The sequence below is a fragment of the Neomonachus schauinslandi genome, chromosome X, assembly GCF_002201575.2.
Source record: "Neomonachus schauinslandi chromosome X, ASM220157v2, whole genome shotgun sequence".
Classification (NCBI taxonomy): Eukaryota; Metazoa; Chordata; class Mammalia; order Carnivora; family Phocidae; genus Neomonachus; species Neomonachus schauinslandi.
Window position 1 is genome coordinate 26,404,940 of NC_058419.1, and position 19,898 is coordinate 26,424,837.

The 19,898-nt window shown below is 41.4% G+C and overlaps 1 protein-coding gene across 1 annotated transcript; it reads right to left on the minus strand.

Moving 5' to 3' along the window:
- Positions 1-3,754: 3,754 nt before the first annotated feature.
- LOC123323374 (CD63 antigen-like) lies at positions 3,755-4,545 on the minus strand. Its single transcript, XM_044911564.1, is given in 2 exon segments — positions 3,755-4,491; positions 4,493-4,545. Coding segments are annotated over 2 exon segments (702 nt in total). The 3' UTR covers positions 3,755-3,842.
- Between the last annotated feature and the right edge of the window lie 15,353 nt (positions 4,546-19,898).

The window sequence follows — 19,898 nt, forward strand, 5'->3', positions numbered from 1 at the left end:
TGTGGATAGAGGTCAATGAGCTCAACAAAACTTGGCTGAATCTGCTTCATGGCTGTACACTCCAAGAAGGAACATTGTGGCAATCCTGCACTGCCCTCTGTCCTCGTCATTCATTTATTAAACACGGTTCCCAACCACCTAGAATGTGCTAGGCCCTGTGCTAAGCATTGGGTATATACAACAGATGAAAAAGACAGACATGGTCCCTGCCTGCATAGAGGTTACAGTCTAGTGGGGAGAATAAAAAAATAAACAATAAACTACATTATCTCACATAGCGGTGAGTTGCTCTGAAAGACATCAGAGGAATGGGACACAGACAGTGAGTAGGCTGGGGGGATGCTGGCTACATTATTAGGTGGGATGGTCAAGGTAGGCTTCTCTAAAGAAGTACTATATAAGCTGAAGAATGAAGAAGAGTCCCCTAACCCCCAAGATGTCAATTCTCACCCCCTTGCTCTCTTTCCACTGAAGGACAGCAACCTCAAAGGCTGAAGTGAAGGAAATAGTACCAAAAATAGGTCCTGAAAGAACAGAAAAGCAAATGGCATTTGACCTCTACTGCCATTTAATACAGAGAGAAAACACAGAGGCAATGGCTGGAAAACAGTACTTTTATCACATACAGCCTTTATTTTCAAGGAAGTTCTGCAAGTTCTCACCTCAAACCTACTGTGATCTTTCAGATTGCCTCTCCCTGGCTTGCTCCTTGGAGAAAATATGCAGCAGTGTTTTTTGGACTCAGCACACAAACCAGATGATTTGGCTCTGAGGAGTGGAATAATAATGATTCTTAAATCATTTGGGGAACTTGCCTCCCTAGACTGGGTAGCAAAAACAGCAACAGCGATTAGTCCTCAAATTGCTTTTTAGCTCATCTTGGATTTGAGCTTTTCACATTTATTTTAAAAATACTCCCAAATTACCTGCTTTCTGAGGTAACAGAATGATCAACTGTTTTCTCATAGCTTGGTGTGGTTTACTATGAAGTTGTTAAAAGTGAAGGCGGCGGCCAACTGAAAACTTGAGTGTCAAATACCACAAGTAAGAGATGCAGACTGACTAATGTAGGTTGTTTCAGAGTGGTATTTACAAAATGTAACACAGTGAATGTAGGCCAGATATGGAAAAGATAAACTAAGATTCTGCATGTTAATTATGTATGAAAAATGCATAAAGTTACTTTAGCTTTCAGATAAGAGGAAAAGGTGTTATGACTGCCAAAAGGTGCTTTTAGGGAAGTTTTGAAAAGGACAGGTTGGGGGCTCTTCAGAAGCCTGGCTGGGTGTTTTCCAAGAACGCTTTTGGGGCAACAGCAACTTAGTGAATTTCCCATTGCCTGACCTTCAGCCTTATGATCCCAGGAGCCTTACTTTGTAAGCGTACCCAGAGTAAACTCAACTTCCAAAAGTCTCCCCACTGTTCATTCAACAGTGTTCAGTAAGAGCCTTCTATGTGTTCTAGGCACTAAGATGTAATGGTGAGCAATACAGAGATTGTGAGCAACAAAACCCTTCTGATGGGTACAGTCTTTCTTCAATTAGGTCAGTATACTTACAATCTAAATGGCTCTGATTTCACTGGTCCATGAGGTCACACAACTTTTTAGTGACCAAATCTGAGCATTTGTCCTACTTAACTGCAGAAGATCCAGTCTTTTACCAAATTCCCCTCCCTGGAAATTTTTGAGAGTCCCTAAAAGGATACTTACACATTCCTTAGACCCATCCTAGTTATCCAGTACAGCAGGCATTCAGTAAATGATTATTATATGAGTGAATGAATTATGATAATCCCTTATATTTAGGTTTACAAAGCACTCCATGGTTCTCTCACCTTAATTAATCCCTTAATATGCACACTGTAGAATATGTGACACTATGGGGGATAACTCTCCCTGACTTCAAGTGGCACAAAGCTCATCCATGGAAAACAAATACATACATATGACAACAAAGAATCCAAATGAGCAATATGGCTAGTGAGAATTGCAGAAGAACTCAACAGGGCATTTAGTAGCTAAGCAATGGTAATAGGAAATCCTAACATAGCAAAAGGAAAAGATGAACTGGGAGTTGTTCATCGTGGTTAGAGCCCAATGGTAAGATCCATCTGGATGGAGCAGAAGGCATAGAAGGAAACAGATTTGGATAGGTCAGATGTAGCCAGGACTTCAGTGCCAGGTTCAGGATGGGGATTAAGGAATACACTTGTCATGATGAGCACTGGGTGATGTATGGAAGTGTTGAATCACCCTATTGTAACCTGAAACTAATATAACACTGTATGTTAACTATACTGAAATTAAAATTAAAAAAGAAGTTTGGGCTTCAGTGGCAAACGGGAAAGAGTCATTTTTGATTGGTGCTTATGCAGAGAGAAGCATAATGATATTGCTAGCATGGTCTTGTTAGGGGATGAAGGAAAGGACAGTCAACATTTCAAACTTCACTGATAAAGAGAAAAGTGAGACCACTGATGGAAATGGGAAGATGAAACATTTCAACATATGAAAAGAATTATTGCAACAAGATTTGAGGTTAGAAAAAAAAATCAGGGGGGCGGAGCAAGATGGCGGAGGAGTAGGAGACCTGGATTTCGTCTGGTCTCAGGAATTCAGCTGGATAGGGATCAAACCATTCTGAACACCTACAAACTCAACAGGAGATCGAAGAAAAGAATAGCAACAACTCTCTGAACAGAAAAGCAACCACTTTCTGGAAGGTAGGACGTGCGGAGAAGTGAATCTGAGGCGATATTCGGGAGGATAGACGGCGGGGGAGGGGCCTCCGTCGGCCGCTTCTGGCAAGTGATAGAACCACGGAGCACAAAATCGGAACTTTTAAAAGTCTGCTCCGCTGAGGGACGTCGCTCCGGTGGCTAAGTGGGGGGTGGAACCCTCGCGGGACAGTGTGGTCTCAGGACCCTCGGGGTCACAGAAAGATCGGGGGTGCCTGAGTGCGGCAGAGCTCCCAGGTAACGGAGCAGGGAAGCCGGCCGCAGAGGCGGAGCCCAGGCGCGGGCTCTCAGCTCGGGGTTGCCATAAACCGTGATCCGCGGCACAGTCGGGCCACTGCTCCTCCAGCAGGGACCCAACAAGCAGCAGATCCAGGGAGACTCACCTTCCTCCCCTGGGAGGAGTGGCGCGGGAGCGCACCACAGGGATCTGCTGGGTTTGGAGACTCCACCCGGGGTCGGGTGCCAGAGATAGAAACGCACGCGCGGTCACAGGCCGGGTGAGCACGGAGTGCGGCTGGAGACCGGGGAGCCGGGAGTGACTGACTGCTTTTCTCTGGGGGCTCACTGAGGAGCGGGGCCCCGAGTTCTCGGCTCCTCCGGGGTGGAGATTGGGAGGCCACCATTCTCACTCTCCGCCTCCAAAGCTGTACAGAAAGCTCGCAGGGAACAAAAGCTCCAGAGAGCAACCTGAGCAGATTACTTAGCCCGGACTGGGCAAGGGCGGGGCAATTCCACCTCCGGCAAAGACTTTTGGAAACCAGGGCAACAGGCCCCTCCCCAGAAGATCAGCGAGAACAGCCAGCCAAGACCAAGTTTACCGATCAATGAGAACAGCAGAACTCCAGCGCTACGGGAATACCGCACATAGAATTCATGCCTTTTTTACCACGATTCTTTAGTCTTTCAAAGTTAATTTTTTTTTAACTGTCTTTTTTTCTTTTCTTTTTTTTTTTTTGAATTCTTCTTTTTCCCTTTTTCAACCAACATCTTATCAATCCCTTTTTTACATTTTTTTTTCAGTCTGAAAAAATAATCCATTTAATTGAAAAACCTGGTGTACTACCCCACTCCCTTAGATGAGGGGGCTGAAGAGACCAGACCCTCTACATCACTTCATAGCCACTTCGGATACTCTTCATGAGGCAGCAGGCAAAGACAATTCCCAGTACCTCCACAAAGGCAATGCCCAGGGCTGCTGCGGCCACCACCAGCACATTTCTCCTCAGCCAACCCCCAATCTTCTCCACACAGCCCTCAGGGTAGATGTTCTTCACTTGGAAAGAAACCCCACAGTCCTTTGTGACATTGATGCAACAGGAGTCAGGGACTTGGCCCTTGGGCACGCTAGGGACTCTCTCCCAGTCCGTGTAGTTAGCTGCCCCACAGCATTTAAAATCTTCCTGCATCTTGTCCAGGGCCAAAGTCGTGCGGTTGTCTTTCCGATAATTCTGCATCTGCTGCCGGAAGTCCTTATTAAATTCTAACATCACCTTGTCTCTAAACACATAGCCAGCAATGGCTGCGGCCACCTCCACCAGCATGATGAGTGACAGGAAGATGGCAAACGTGATCATAAGACAGTAGTTCTCCTTGCAGGCCCCACAGCAGCCCACAAAGGCCACCAGGAAGAGGAAGGCACCGACTGCGATGATGACCACCGGCAACAGGGAGCCAGGCGTGGCCCCCTGGGTGATGGTCTGACTCAGGACCAGCTGGGTCCCTACACCCACAGCGATCAGCCCCACTGCACAGCAGAAGAACGTAGAGCAAGAACTTGACACATTTCATTCCTCCTTCCACCGCCATGGCTGCCGGGCCTGGGCTCCCCGAGGCTGTGCGCCCCTTTTTTACATTTTTAGAGTCATATTCTATCCCTTCATAGTAGGTACCCATATTTTTGGCAAATATATATAAGTTGTTCTCTCTTTAAAATTTTGAGATAGGTTCTTCTAACAGATCAAAATATACCCTAAACTCTAGTATATGTTTTTGTTCTACTCCCCTGCCTGATCACATTCTCTCCCTTTTTTTTTCTTTTTTCTTTTTTTAAATCCTCTTCTCTCTTTTTTCAAACAACTTCTTATCAATTCTTTTTATAAAAATTTTATAATTTCCATCTTTACAGTCATATTCCATCCCTTCATCATATCAACCCTTATTTTTGTACATATATAAGTTTTTCTTTCTTTAAAATTTTGGGAGGCACTTTCTTCTAACAGACCAAAATACACCCAAAATCTAGTGTGTGGCACTGATCTATATACCAGCCTGATCATATTTGATCACATTCTGGTTTTTTGTTGTTGTTGTTTTGTTTTGTTCTGTTTTTGTTTGTTTTTATCTTCATCTTTTTCTTTTTCTTTTTTTTCTTTTTCTTTTTTCTCTCTTTCCCTTTCTTTTCCCACTGCTTCAGGTCTTTTCTGATTTGTTTAGAGTATATTTTCTGGGGACGTTGTTACTCTGCTAGCATTTTGTTCTCTCATTAATCTATTCTCCTCTGCACAAAATGACAAGATGGAAAAAATCACCTCAACAAAAAGAACAAGAGGTAGTACCGACTGCTAGGGACCTACTCAGTACAGACATTAGTACCATGTCAGATCTAGAGTTCAGAATCATCACTTTAAAGATACTAGCTGGGCTTGAAAAAAGCATGGAAGTTATTAGAGAAACCCTTTCTGGAGAAGTAAAAGAACTAAAATCTAACCAAGTCAAAATCAAAAAGGCTATTAATGAGATGCAATCAAATATGGGGGCGCTAACTGCTAGGATAAATGAGGCAGAAGAGAGAATCAGTGATATAGAAGACCAAATGATGGAAAATAAAGAAGCTGAGAAAAAGAGAGATAAACAACTACTGGATCACGAGGGCAGAATTTGAGAGATAAGTGATACCATAAGACGAAACAACATTAGAATAATTGGGATCCCAGAAGAAGAAGAAAGAGAGAGAGGGGCAGAAGGTATAATGGAGCAAATTATAGCAGAGAACTTCCCTAATTTGGGGAAGGAAACAGGCATCAAAATCCAGGAAGTACAGAGAACCCTTCTCAAAATCAATAAAAATAGGTCAACACCCCGACATCTAATAGTAATACTTACGAGTCTCAGAGACAAAGAGAAAATCCTGAAAGCAGCTCGGGAGATATGTAACCTACAATGGTAGAAACATTAGATTGGCAACAGACCTATCCACGGAGACCTGGCAGGCCAGAAAGGACTGGCAGGATATATTCAAAGCACTAAATGAGAAAAATATGCAGCCAAGTATACTATATCCAGCTAGGCTGTCATTGAAAATACAAGGAGAGATAAAAAGCTTCCAGGACAAACAAAAACTAAAGGAATTTGCAAACACAAAACCAGCCCTACAAGAAATCTTGAAAGGGGTCCTCTAAGCAAAGAGAGACCCTAAAAGCAACATAGACCAGAAAGGAACACAGACAATATACAGTAACAGTCACCTTACAGGCAATACAATGGCACTAAATTCATATCTTTCAATAGTTACCCTGAATGTAAATGGGCTAAATGCCCCAATCAAAAGACACAGGCTATCAGATTGGATTAAAAAACAAGACCCATCAATATGCTGTCTGCAAGAGACTCATTTTAGAACCAAAGACACCCCCAGATTGAAAGTGAGGGGGTGGAAAGCCATTTACCATGCTAATGGACACCAAAAGAAAGCTGGGGTGGCAATCCTTAGATCAGACAAATTAGATTTTAAACCAAAGACTGTAATAAGAGATGAGGAAGGACACTATATCCTACTTAAAGGGTCTATCCAACAAGATCTAACAATTGTAAATATCTATGCCCCTAACATGGGAGCAGCCAATTATATAAGGCAATTAATAACAAAAGCAAAGAAACACATCGACAACAATACAATAATAGTGGGGGACTTTAACACCCCCCTCACTGAAATGGACAGATCGTCTAAGCAAAAGATCAACAAAGAAATAAAGACTTTAAATGACACACTGGACCAAATGGACTTCACAGACGTATTCAGAACATTCCATCCCAAAGCAACGGAATACACATACTTCTCTAGTGCCCATGGAACATTCTCCAGAATAGATCACATCCTAGGTCATATATCAGGTCTCAACCAGTACCAGAAGATTGGGATCATTCCCTGCCTATTTTCAGACCACAATGCTTTGAAACTAGAACTCAATCACAAGAGGAAAGTCGGAAAGAACTCAAATACGTGGAGGCTAAAGAGCATCCTACTGAAGAATGAGTGGGTCAACCAGGAAATTAAAGAAGAATTTAAAAAATTCATGGAAACCAATGAAAATGAAAAAACAACTATTCAAAATCTTTGGGATGCAGCAAAGGCAGTCCTAAGAGGAAAGTATATAGCAATACAAGCCTTTCTCAAGAAACAAGGAAGGTCTCAAATACACAACCTAACCCTACACCTAAAGGAGCTGGAGAAAGAACAGCAAATAAAGTCTAAATCCAGCAGGAGAAGAGAAATAATAAAGATCAGGGCAGAAATCAGTGAAATAGAAACTAAAAGAACAGTAGAACAGATCAACAAAACTAGGAGCTGGTTCTTTGAAAGAATTAACAAGATTGATAAACCCCTGGCCAGACTTATCAAAAAGAAAAGAGAAATGACCCAAATCGACAAAATCATGAATGAAAGAGGAGAGATCACAACCAACACTAAAGAAATACAAACAATTATAAGAACATATTATGAGCAACTCTGTGCTAGCAAATTAGATAACCTGGAAGAAATGGATGCATTCCTAGAGATGTATCAACTACCAAAACTGAACCAGGAAGAAATAGAAAACCTGAACAGACCTATAACCACTAAGGAAATTGAAGCAGTCATCAAAAATCTCCCAAAAAACAAAAGCCCAGGGCCAGATGGCTTCCCAGGGGAATTCTACCAAACATTTAAATACCTATTCTTCTGAAACTGTTCCAAAAAATAGAAATGCAAGGAAAACTTCCAAACTCATTTTATGAGGCCAGCATTACCTTGATCCCAAAACCAGACAAAGACCCCATCAAAAAGGAGAATTACAGTCCAATATCCCTGATGAACATGGATGCAAAAATTCTCACCAAAATACTAGCCAATAGGATCCAACAGTACATTAAAAGGATTATTCACCACGACCAAGTGGGATTTATCCCTGGGCTGCAAGGTTGGTTCAACATCCGCAAATCAATCAACGTGATACAATACATTAACAAAAGAAAGAACAAGAATCATATGATCCTCTCAATAGATGCAGAAAAAGCTTTTGACAAAGTACAGCATCCTTTCTTGATCAAAACTCTTCAGAGTGTAGGCATAGAGGCTACATACCTCAATATCATAAAAGCCATCTATGAAAAACCCACAGCGAATATCATTCTCAATGGGGAAAAACTGAGAGCTTTCCCCCTAAGGTCAGGAACGCGGCAGGGATGTCCACTATCACCACTGCTATTCAACATAGTATTGGAAGTCCTAGCCACAGCAATCAGACAACAAAAAAGAAATAAAAGGCATCCAAATCGGCAAAGAAGAAGTCAAACTCTCACTCTTTGCAGATGATATGATACTTTATGTGGAAAACCCCAAAGACTCCACCCCAAAACTGCTAGAACTCATACAGGAATTCAGTCAAGTGGCAGGATATAAAATCAATGCACAGAAGTCAGTGGCATTCCTATACACCAACAACAAGACAGAAGAAAGAGAAATTAAGGAGTCGATCCCATTTACAATTGCACCCAAAACCATAAGATACCTAGGAATAAATCTAACCAAGGAGGCAAAGGATCTGTACTCAGAAAACTATAAAATACTCATGAAAGAAATTGAGGAAGACACAAAGAAATGGAAAAACATTCCATGCTCATGGATTGGAAGAACAAATATTGTGAAGATGTCAATGCTACCTAGAGCAATCTACACATTCAATGCAATCCCCATCAAAATACCATCCACTTTTTTCAAAGAAATGGAACAAATAATCCTAAAATTTGTATGGAACCAGAAAAGACCCCGCATAGCCAGAGGAATGTTGAAAAAGAAAAGCAAAGCCGGTGGCATCACAATTCCAGACTTCCAGCTCTATTACAAAGCTGTCATCATCAAGACAGTATGGTACTGGCACAAAAACAGGCACATAGATCAATGGAACAGAATAGAGAGCCCAGAAATGGACCCTCAACTCTATGGTCAACTCATCTTTGACAAAGCAGGGAAGAATGTCCAATGGAAAAAAGACAGTCTCTTCAACAAATGGTGTTGGGAAAATTGGATAGCCACATGCAGAAGAATGAAACTGGACCATTTCCTTACACCACACACAAAAATAGACTCCAAATGGTTGAAAGACCTCAATGTGAGACAGGAGTCCATCAAAATCCTAAAGGAGAACACAGGCAGCAACCTCTTTGACCTCAGCCGAAGCAACTTCTTCCTAGAAACATCGCCAAAGGCAAGGGAAGCAAGGGCAAAAATGAACTATTGGGACTTCATCAAGATAAAAAGCTTTTGCAAAGCAAAGGAAACAGTCAACAAAACCAAAAGACAACCGACAGAATGGGAGAAGATATTTGCAAATGACATATCAGATAAAGGGCTAGTATCCAAAATCTATAAAGAACTCATCAAACTCAACACCCAAAGAACAAAGAATCCAATCAAGAAATGGGCAGAAGACATGAACAGACATTTTAACAAAGAAGACATCCAAATGGCCAACAGACACATGAAAAAGTGCTCAACATCGCTCGGCATCAGGGAAATCCAAATCAAAACCTCAATGAGATACCACCTCAGACCAGTCAGAATGGCTAAAATTAACAAGTCAGGAAACGACAGATGTTGGCGGGGATGCGGAGAAAGGGGTACCCTCCTACACTATTGGTGGGAATGCAAGCTGGTGCAGCCACTCTGGAAAACAGTATGGAGGTTCCTCCAAAAGTTGAAAATAGAGCTACCCTACGATCCAGCAATTGCACTACTGGGTATTTACCCCAAAGATACAAAAGTAGGGATCCGAAAGGGTACGTGCACCCTGATGTTTATAGCAGCAGTGTCCACAATAGCCAAACTGTGGAAAGAGCCAAGATGTCCATCAACAGATGAATGGATAAAGAAGATGTGGTATATATATACCATGGAATATTATGCAGCCATCAAAAGGAATGAGATCTTGCCATTTGCAATGACGTGGATGGAACTGGAGGGTATTATGTTGAGCGAAATAAGTCAAACAGAGAAAGACATGTATCATATGACTTCACTGATATGAGAAATTCTTAATCGCAGGAAACAAACTGAGGGTTGCTGGAGTGGGGGGTGGGGTGGGAGGGATGGGGTGACTGGGTGATAGACACTGGGGAGGGTTTGTGCTCTGGTAAGCACTGTGAATTGTGCAAGACTGTTGAATCTCAGATCTGTACCTCTGAAACAAATAATGCAATATATGTTAAGAAAAAAAAAAAAGAAGAAGGTAGCAGGAGGGGAATAATGAAGGGGGGGAAATCGGAGGGGTAGACGAACCATGAGAGATGATGGACTCTGAAAAACAAAGTGAGGGTTCTAGAGGGGAGGGGGTTGGGAGGATGGGTTAGCCTGGTGATGGGTATTGAGGAGGGCACATTCTGCATGGAGCACTGGGTGTTACGCACAATGAATCATGGAACACTACATCTAAAACTAATGATGTAATGTATGGGGATTAACATAAGAATAAAATAAATAAATAAAATCTTTAAAAAAAAAAAAGAAAAAAAATCAGAATGTCTTTCCAAAATAAGTTATGTTAGCAGGGAGAAGGAAATAAATTGGTTGAAAGTATCTAATGTCAGGTTGCAACTAGATGCCTAATAACCTTGTTATTAGGTCTTTCCCACTAATTATGTTCAGTTCAACAAATACTAACTGAGCACCTAGTATATACTTATGTGTCTGGCACTGTGGGTATAGGAAAGAAGCACAGAGCACCTAGTACAGTCCCAACCATCAGGAGGTAACAATCTGGTAAATAATGCTGTCATTACTGAGTACCTGCCAAATGCTAGATTCCCTGCTAAATGCTTTCCGTGAATTTACATGAATTTAATCCTCTCAACCACCCTGAGAGGTAGGTATTAGTGTCTTCATTTTGTGGATCAAGAAAATAAGATTCAAAAAAGATTAACAAAAAAATGCTAAAATTACTTGCCATGGGTTACAGGGTCAGCAAGCAATCAGTGGAACCAGGATTCAAATTAAGATCTGTGTGATGTCTTTGCGTTTAACTACTACCCCATTATCCAGGGCTTACCTGCATAAAACAATTAAGGAACAATACCAGATAAAACACTCAGCACTTCTCATTCCTCTTTGTGGTCTTGTGTGCTTTGTGTGACTGAAGGCAGGTTCATAAGGGGAATGAAATGTGCTGTAGGGCAGTATCTTGAGATAATCTTTTTTGAGAACTAAAGGTGGGTCAAGCTGGAAAGAGAGTGCACAAAATTTCAATCCCTCCATACTAGGATTCATTTCTCCCTCTCTGATTATTGACCTACAGTCATTCTCCAGTGCCTTTCCAGCTCTACTCCTTCACCTTGACCTATCTTTAGACCTCCTAGGTGTAGCCTTTCAGTGGTCTACTCTGAGCCAAGGATAGAACATATAATACTCATAGAAGGGCACAAGTAGCCCCTTACCTAAATATCCGTTCTCTCAGCCAGGCTCTTGAGGACACTTGGGGCAGATAATTCAAGGTCATATTCACTATCAAGCCTCAGAAGCAAGTAGGTGGTCTAGTTCAGTGGTCTCCAATTTTTTTTAAAGATTTATTTATCTTAGAGACAGAGAGAGAGAGTGTGCAAGCAAGGGGAGGGGCAGAAGGAGAGAACCTCAAGCAGACTCCCCACTGAGCGGGGAGCCCAACAACATGGGGCTCCTTCCCACAACCCCGAGATCATGACCTGAGCCGAAACCAAGAGTTGGACCCTTACCCAACTGAGTCACCCAGGCGGCCCAGCTTCCAAATTTTTAACCCAATCAGTTAAAAAAACTTAAAAGCACATACTCCAAATAAAAGTAAATCTAAATTCATTTAAAAATTATACATGCATACAACTCTACTAATATATTTTGCTTACATTGTGATATAAACATACAAAAACATGAATCTTAGAAGATAAGATGAAATCAACAGTATTTAAAATAAGACTGTATTTTTTTATTAGTGGCACAAAAAAATTTGTCGCCACTTAAAAGAATTATTCAGCATAATTTTTTAATGAGTATAATAGGACTTAACATGGTTCCTTAATTTTTAAATCTTATGATACATCCATTTGAAGGACTGGTTTTAAATGTAGGTGATTTCGATACTAGGTTTTAATGGATTATCTTGGTTGAAAAAGAGGTGACAAAGACTCATAGATCCAAACAGAAGTATATCATTGTCTGTGCTTAATATATCATCAAGAACGTGTTTTTTAAAATTTCATACTCCAATCATTCAAAGGTTTTGTTGTAATTTACCTGGTAAATCCCTTATATTTCCCAATGTCAATTAGTTATGCCTGCAAACTAATCAGCAGGTGGATGGCTTAATAGTTTGAACAAATGGGTTCAACTTTTACTAAAAGTCTTCATTTGAAAAAGTTTTAAAGAGGTTAGAGATATTTTTTCCAATTTTTAAAAATTATGCAGATAGCAGAAGTTTTTCTTAAGTGACAAAGCAACAAAAATCACATTAAAGATAAAAACATTTTTCAGTGTCCATTTTTTAATTATTTTTAACTCATTGAAAATTTTTATTTTAATTCCAGCTAGTTAACATACAGTATCCATTTTTAAAATACATTTTTTTTAAAGATTTTATTTATTTATTTGAGAGAGAGAGAATGAGAGAGAGCACAGGAGAGAGGGGAGGGTCAGAGGGAGAAGCAGACTCCCTGCCGAGCAGGAAGCCCGATGCGGGACTCGATCCAGGGACTCCAGGATCATGACCTGAGCCGAAGGCAGTCGCTTAACCAACTGAGCCACCCAGGCGCCCTAAAATACATTTTTTTAAAACAGTACTTTTCACTCATTAAAATTCACCTTGAAGGGATAGAGTAAGTCTTTTTTTAAACTAATCTTCTGGGTATCATATTATTGCCAATTACTTAGCAAGTAAAAGTGAGCAAACTTGGAATACTCGATCTTCATTTAAAAGAAAAAAGGTATCTTTAAATTCAACAACTTTTAAAATCTTTTCCTCAAGATAACTAGTGAACCCTCTGGGTGGTACAAAAGATTTCCATGGTCACTCTCCTTACAGAGTATTCAAAAAAATGCTATTATTTGAGATATAAGCCATTACCTTCCCCCTGCACAGGTAAACCACAGTATGTTGCAATATACTAAAAGCAAAACAAGTGAGGACGCTACTGAGAACCACTAGGAATTGTGAAACACTCATTCTTCCTTCATGGTGGTAATGGACATATGTGACACATCCAACCCAGAGATCCAAATGAGTAGGCAGTGTCAATCGATATATTAAACATTAGTAAGGCTTAATTTCTTTCTTTTTTTTAGAAGTTTGTGTTATTTCTTTGTTTTAAAGATTTTATTTATTTATTTGTTTGTCAGAGAGAGAGAGAGAGAGAGCACAAGCAGGGGGAGTGGCAGGCAGAGGGAGAGGGAGAAGCAGGCTCCCCGCTGAGCAAGGAGTCTGATGTGGGACTTGATCCCAGGACCCCGGGATCATGACCTGAGCTGAAGGCAGACGCTTAACCGACTGAGCCACCCAGGCATCCCTCTTTCTTTTTTAGATAAAAAATATAAATGTAAATTGTAATGTTTTCCCCACACCCAAATAGACCACCTTGCACACCCCTTGCGGGTCTATACATCTTTGGAGACCACTGGCCTAGGTTACTGATTAAGTGCAAGCCATGAACTCCAAGGCCAAATGAGTAGGTGTGTAGTAGGGAGAGCATTTCATTAAGAGTTCAGAAGTTCCCACAGTGTGTCAACCGGGGGAAGGCCATCCTAGGTCTGCTCAGAAGTGGGCTAAAGGAGGGCGCCTGGGTGGCTCAGTCGGTTGAGCGACTGCCTTCGGCTCAGGTCGTGATCCTGGAGTCCCGGGATCGAGTCCCGCGTCGGGCTCCCTGCTCGGCGGGGGGTCTGCTTCTCCCTCTGACCCTCCCCCCTCTCATGTGCTCTCTCTCTCTCTCTCTCATTCTTCTCAAATAAATAAATAAAATCTTAAAAAAAAAAAAAAAAAAAAAGAAGTGGGCTAAAGGAGTAGCTAAGACACAATAGGATCAGTGGTTAAACTTAACACTATTTAGTGCTTAAAACAATATTTTCAGTTCCATACTAAAAGACATACTTGGGAAAGTAATAGACTTATTTCTGAGAAAAGCTAATAAGCAAAAAAATTTCATATAGAATACAACACACCTAAAACATCTTAGTAATTGCTAGCAACTGCTAAAGCTTTCTGTAGACTTAAAGCAGTCTCCTACTTCCTACAGGCCTAAACTGTTTACTTATGAGGTAAATATAGTCTCATCTCCACTTTCCACATGAGGAAATGGGGGCCAGAGGGAAGACTTCACTTGCCCAAGGGTGCACACCCACAGGGTGGCAAAGCCAGGCTTAGGATCCAAGTGTTGCTGCTCTTCTTTCTGCACACAGCAGTGCCGTCCTGAGACCAGCAGCTCAATTCGGACACGAAACCATTGACTCCCACCTTCAGGAACTCCTCTACTCATCCTTGGGTCCTGGCCTTCAAATCTTAAACCAAATGCCCTATCCTGGCTCCCTGACTTCTCAGACGCTAGTAAATCCCCTGAAAATGTACACTTTGCTGTCTGCGATCCTCAATCCTCCAAGGACAAGGAGCAACTCTGGAAATGTACTTAGTGCAACGTGGTGTGTTTTCAGCTGCAGCGTGTGCTTATGCTTATTCCTCCTACCAGACCATAAAGGGCTACAAAGTGGCCTATGGTCCACGCATCCGGGGGATGCAATGGTTCCTCTTAGTTACCCTCCCAACAGCCTTCCCCCCCGCCCTAGGACGGGGGAAGCAATGCACAGAGTAGGAACTACTGCAAAATTTTATCAACTATGACATATGTGGATAGAATAAAGGTGAAAATATTAAAATTCCTTTGACTTTAGCACTTTGAAACTTAATGTAGCATCCTTCATAGAACTAATTTGTTCTTCAAGGCAGCTTATTAATGGAAAAGAGAAATGGAATATTCCTAAGGGAATAATTTCAGTACAGATGAAGGTCAGCTAGTCTTTCCTTTAGAAAGTGTTAATATCTCAGCATGGCACAAAGTAGCATGGCACACATTTAGCATGTTTACCTGCATCATTTTCATATCTACATATCTATGTATACATATGTGTAGATTATATATATGCATGTGTATGTATATATGTATATGCATGTAAATATGTATATACACACACACAAATATATATATTGGAAAAATAATGTGGGAAAACCAGAGTAATCGTAATGATTAGAGAAGCTATAGAGCATCACAGAACAATATGGGTTAAACTAACAGTGCAAACCTGAGCAAATTAACTCTCTGTGTCAGTTTCCTAATCTTTAAAATGGCAAAATAATAATTTCTACCCCCATTGGATTATCAGGAGGATAAAATAATTAATACTTGTAAAATCCTTAGCACACTGCCTGGTAATTAGTAAGCACTCAATAAATGTTGGCTTTAAAAAAAAAATTATTATCATTATTCTAAGAGCAAGAAGCCTAAAAACTTGAGACAGGGGCGCCTGGGTGGCTCAGTCGTTAAGCGTCTGCCTTCGGCTCAGGTCATGATCCCAGGGTCCTGGGATCGAGCCCCGCATCGGGCTCCCTGCTCTGTGGGAAGCCTGCTTCTCCCTCTCCCACTCCCCCTGCTGTGTTCCTGCTCTCACTATCTCTCTCTGTCAAATAAATAAATAAAATCTTTAAAAATAAAATAAAATAAAAAATAAAATAAATAAAAACTTGAGACACCTGGGTGGCTCAGTTGGTTAAATGTCTGCCTTTGGCTCTGGTCATGATCCCAGGGTCCTGGGATGGAGCCCCACATCGGGCTTCCTGCTCAGCTGGGAGTCTGCTTCTTCCTCTCCCTCTGCCCCCCCAACCCCGCTCATGCTTGCTCTCTCTCTCAAATAAATAAAATCTTAAAAAAGAAGCCTAAAAACTCATTTCTTCTGGAGTGAATTGACAAAAGCCCACATTGTCACTACAAAAAGCTATTTCACCTAGAGAAGACTTGAAGAGTGTGGTCCAATAGTCTATGAAGGGCGGCACCTGGGTGGCTCACGTCATTAAGTGTCTGCCTTCGGCTCAGGTCATGATCCCAGGGTGCTGGGATCGAGCCCCGCATCAGGCTCCCTGCTCTGCGGGAAGCCTGCTTCTCCCTCTCCCACTCCCCCTGCTTATGTTCCCTCTCTCACTGTGTCTCTCTCTGTCAAATAAATAAATTTTAAAAAAAAATCTTAAAAAAAAGGTCTATGAAGGGATTTGATGAGAACAATGCTGGAAAGTTCTTTTCAATGTAAGTGGAACACTGACCGAGGGGAAATGGGTAAAATTCAAGTAGGAGAGACACGGTTGGAAATAAGAAAGTTTCGGGGCACCTGGGTGGCTCAGTCATTAAGTGTCTGCTTTCAGCTCAGGTCATGATCCCAGGGTCCTGGGATCGAGCCCCGCATCGGGTTCCCTGCTCTGCAAGAAGCCTGCTTCTCCCTCTCCCACTCCCCCTGCTTGTGTTCCCTCTCTTGCTGTGCTCTCTCTCTGTCAAATAAATAAATAAAATCTTAAAAAAAAAAAAAAAAGAAAGAAGAAAGTTTCTTGACTTCTCAGGAAATGGAACAAGCTACTGAGGAAGCTGCTGTGGTCCCCATCACTAGATACCAACCAAAACTTACAAAACACCCATTTGTCCAGCAGAAAGCTGGTCTCAGGTCCTAAGTATTCTATTTATGAATCTCTAATACATCATATGCCCACCAGCTGTAATGGGAAGTTTCCATTATCAATCTCCAGGGAAACCATACCGGAACCCTGGCTTCTCCCTTTGACAAAGCTAATTCACATGGCCACAACGGTAGCACTCTGCCCCAGCACCATAAAGATCATGATCCCCAGGTACACCTTCCCAGCACCATTATCACTTTCACCTTTAAATGTCATCTGAAGAGATTAATGGGCACATTAAATTTTCCACCTGCAAATGAGCAAATCCAATTTTTTTCAGATGACTCAAGCTGAGAAATAATCTGAATTTTCCATCCAACATTGAACTCAGAAAAGCCAACACCCACACCCACATGGGGTTTTGTTAATTTTCTTTACCCCAAACCAATCTGAAAAGTACATTACTTTCTGAACACAAAAAGCCCAGTTGTAGAATTATCAAAGTGAGATGGGATTGTGACATAAAATTAACTGTTTTAGGTTCTAGAGGGGAGGGGGGTGGGAGGATGGGTTAGCCTGGTGATGGGTATTAAAGAGGGCACGTTCTGCATGGAGCACTGGGTGTTATGCACAAACAATGAATCATGGAACACTACATCAAAAACTAATGATGTAATGTATGGGGATTAACATAACAATTAAAAAGTCCAAAAAAAAAGGCAAAAACAAAATTAACTGTTTTATGTCAAAGAGGTATCAGTGAACATGCCATTAGTTCTGGCCCTAGATTTTGAGTTCTGTGACACTCCTTCTCTGTAGGTCCAATGCTCCTTCTATATTCTGGGGGTTAGATAAGCCTCTGGACTGATCTTACTTCTACATTTTAATTTTTTTTTTTTTTATTTGCGAGAGAGAGAATGAGAGACAGAGAGCATGAGAGGGAGGAGGGTCAGAGGGAGAAGCAGACTCCCTGCTGAGCAGGGAGCCCGATGCAGGACTCGATCCCAGGACTCCAGGATCATGACCTGAGCCGAAGGCAGTCGCTTAACCAACTGAGCCACCCAGGCGCCCCCTTACTTCTACATTTTAAATAGTGGAATCCAACATTTATTGAGACCCTACCCATCCTCACAGCTTCTTAGAATACATTTCCCTCAATTTCAAAAGAAGGAAGAGCTGTATGTGTTTTCCCAACTTAGTGAGAGATCGGACAGATTGCTAAAAGTAGCTTGGAAAAGGGACCCAAGAGGCAATTTTGTTTTCTGAGAAGGTCAGTTTTCAGGATGCAACACAGGAGCATACCTAGCATGCAGAGTATAGAGAACACAATCAGGAAGCTTTGCTTTTCATTTCACTTCATTTGCTTGCAAAGGGTGGTACTTCTGGCTCTCATCACACACACTAGACAGTTCTGCTTCTAACCTAAATATCTGGGTTATTTCTAGAGAAGTGACAAATTATCTAACGGCTAATCTCTCCATTCACGTCATGGGCTTCACACTCCTGACTTCGGCCCCACTTTCTATGGGGACTGGCTACAGAGTGTTTAAGAAAGCCCTTTGAGATGTTCAGGCCAAGGATACCTCAGAGGATCATATGCTTGATTGATTCTTAATAAATCTCTGTGGTCAACCTACACATTGAGTAATATGAGAGAGAAGTTTAACACCTTGGAGAATAAACCACGGCAGTCACCCAGCATACAACCAATGAACTGATATGCATATGTGCACTAAATACTGCCATTCTAATCTATATGGGGCCAGCTTTGCGCAAACACATGAATCCCAGCATGCACACACAGATGAATGGATACACACACACACACACACACACACACACAACCCTACCCTATCCCATGGGTCCTATGCTTCCCTGCAGTACTGCTAGGCTAATGAGATAAACTGTTTCACAGCAAGGCTCTGATAACTATTCCCAGCTTAATGTGTTGGTGTCCTTCCCCACCCAGCTCCTTATATTTTAAAGATAGGCTCCAGAACACATAATATTTTGGTTTTTTTTCTAAGGAAAGTTCAGGCCTTGGGGCCTGCCTGTAGGGGAAGAATTTGGCAAAGGAAGATCCTTTCCCCACACCCTACAAATCACGAGGCTTGGGCAAATGCCTACTCCCTCAACATAAAGCTGGCTCCAAGTCTAAACACGCACATATGGTGTCCAGCTGCCTCTCAGTTCAGAGTCAGAGACTTGGCCTTCCTCTTGTCTTCCCCAACCTACATTCCATCACCTCCTCATAGATCACTGATGGGAGCCATATGTTCAGAGTTTACATGTACTGTATTCACAACGGAAAAATCTAGTCAGACTTCTGCAATAGATATCTGGATGTCAACTTCGTTACATTTCTCTGGACATAGAGCAAAGCCATTTGGCAGTCATATGTCTCCCCACATCTTATAAGAAGTAAAATAATAATTTTTTGTACTTAGGTAGACTTTCTTGACTGTAGATTCTGAAGACTTTTGTAAATATAATCACAAGCATGTGATTTCCTTTCATCTGTTTAGGCTAATATATCACTTTCAGAGGTGAAACTTAACTCTTTACATTTCTAAATACATTCCAATCTGTCCTCACACAGAAAAATATATACACATATAAGTAGTGTGTCATTCAGTTGCAGAAGCCTATATTCTAGCCCAGACAGATGCTTCCCCATCTCCTGCTCTGTGCCAATTTAGCACTTGCTTGTACAGTTTCTTATATGGTCCTCTAATTGCTTCCGATGTATTAAGCCAATCTTGCCAACCATATTGTAACATCCTTGAAGCCGCTCCTTACATAGCCCACAGAACCTACCACAGTAGGGAGCATATGGTAAGAACATTAAAGTGAATGGCTGAATCAAATTAATCTTCTTAATCTATTCTCTAACTATTGGGGAGGACATTTTAAAATAAAATCAAGGCATATGGGTGGGAGGAGAGTGTGATAGCGTGAGGGAGTTTTCTGGGGAGATGATTACATGAATCTATACATGTGTTAAAATTTATAGAACTATACATTTCCCCAAAACTTAATTCAAATTTCAAAACTTTAAAAAAATTTAATCAAAGCAAAGATGTGAATAAATTTCTTTACCTACTATTTTTTCACTTATCTTAAAACTTACTCTAACCCTTGTTTCCTATCCAGAATTGAGTAAAATGTTTCTTTCCAATCACCCTGAATTTCTTAGAGTCCAGTTCCCCAAAACACAATTTAGAAATCTGGGACAATCATCAT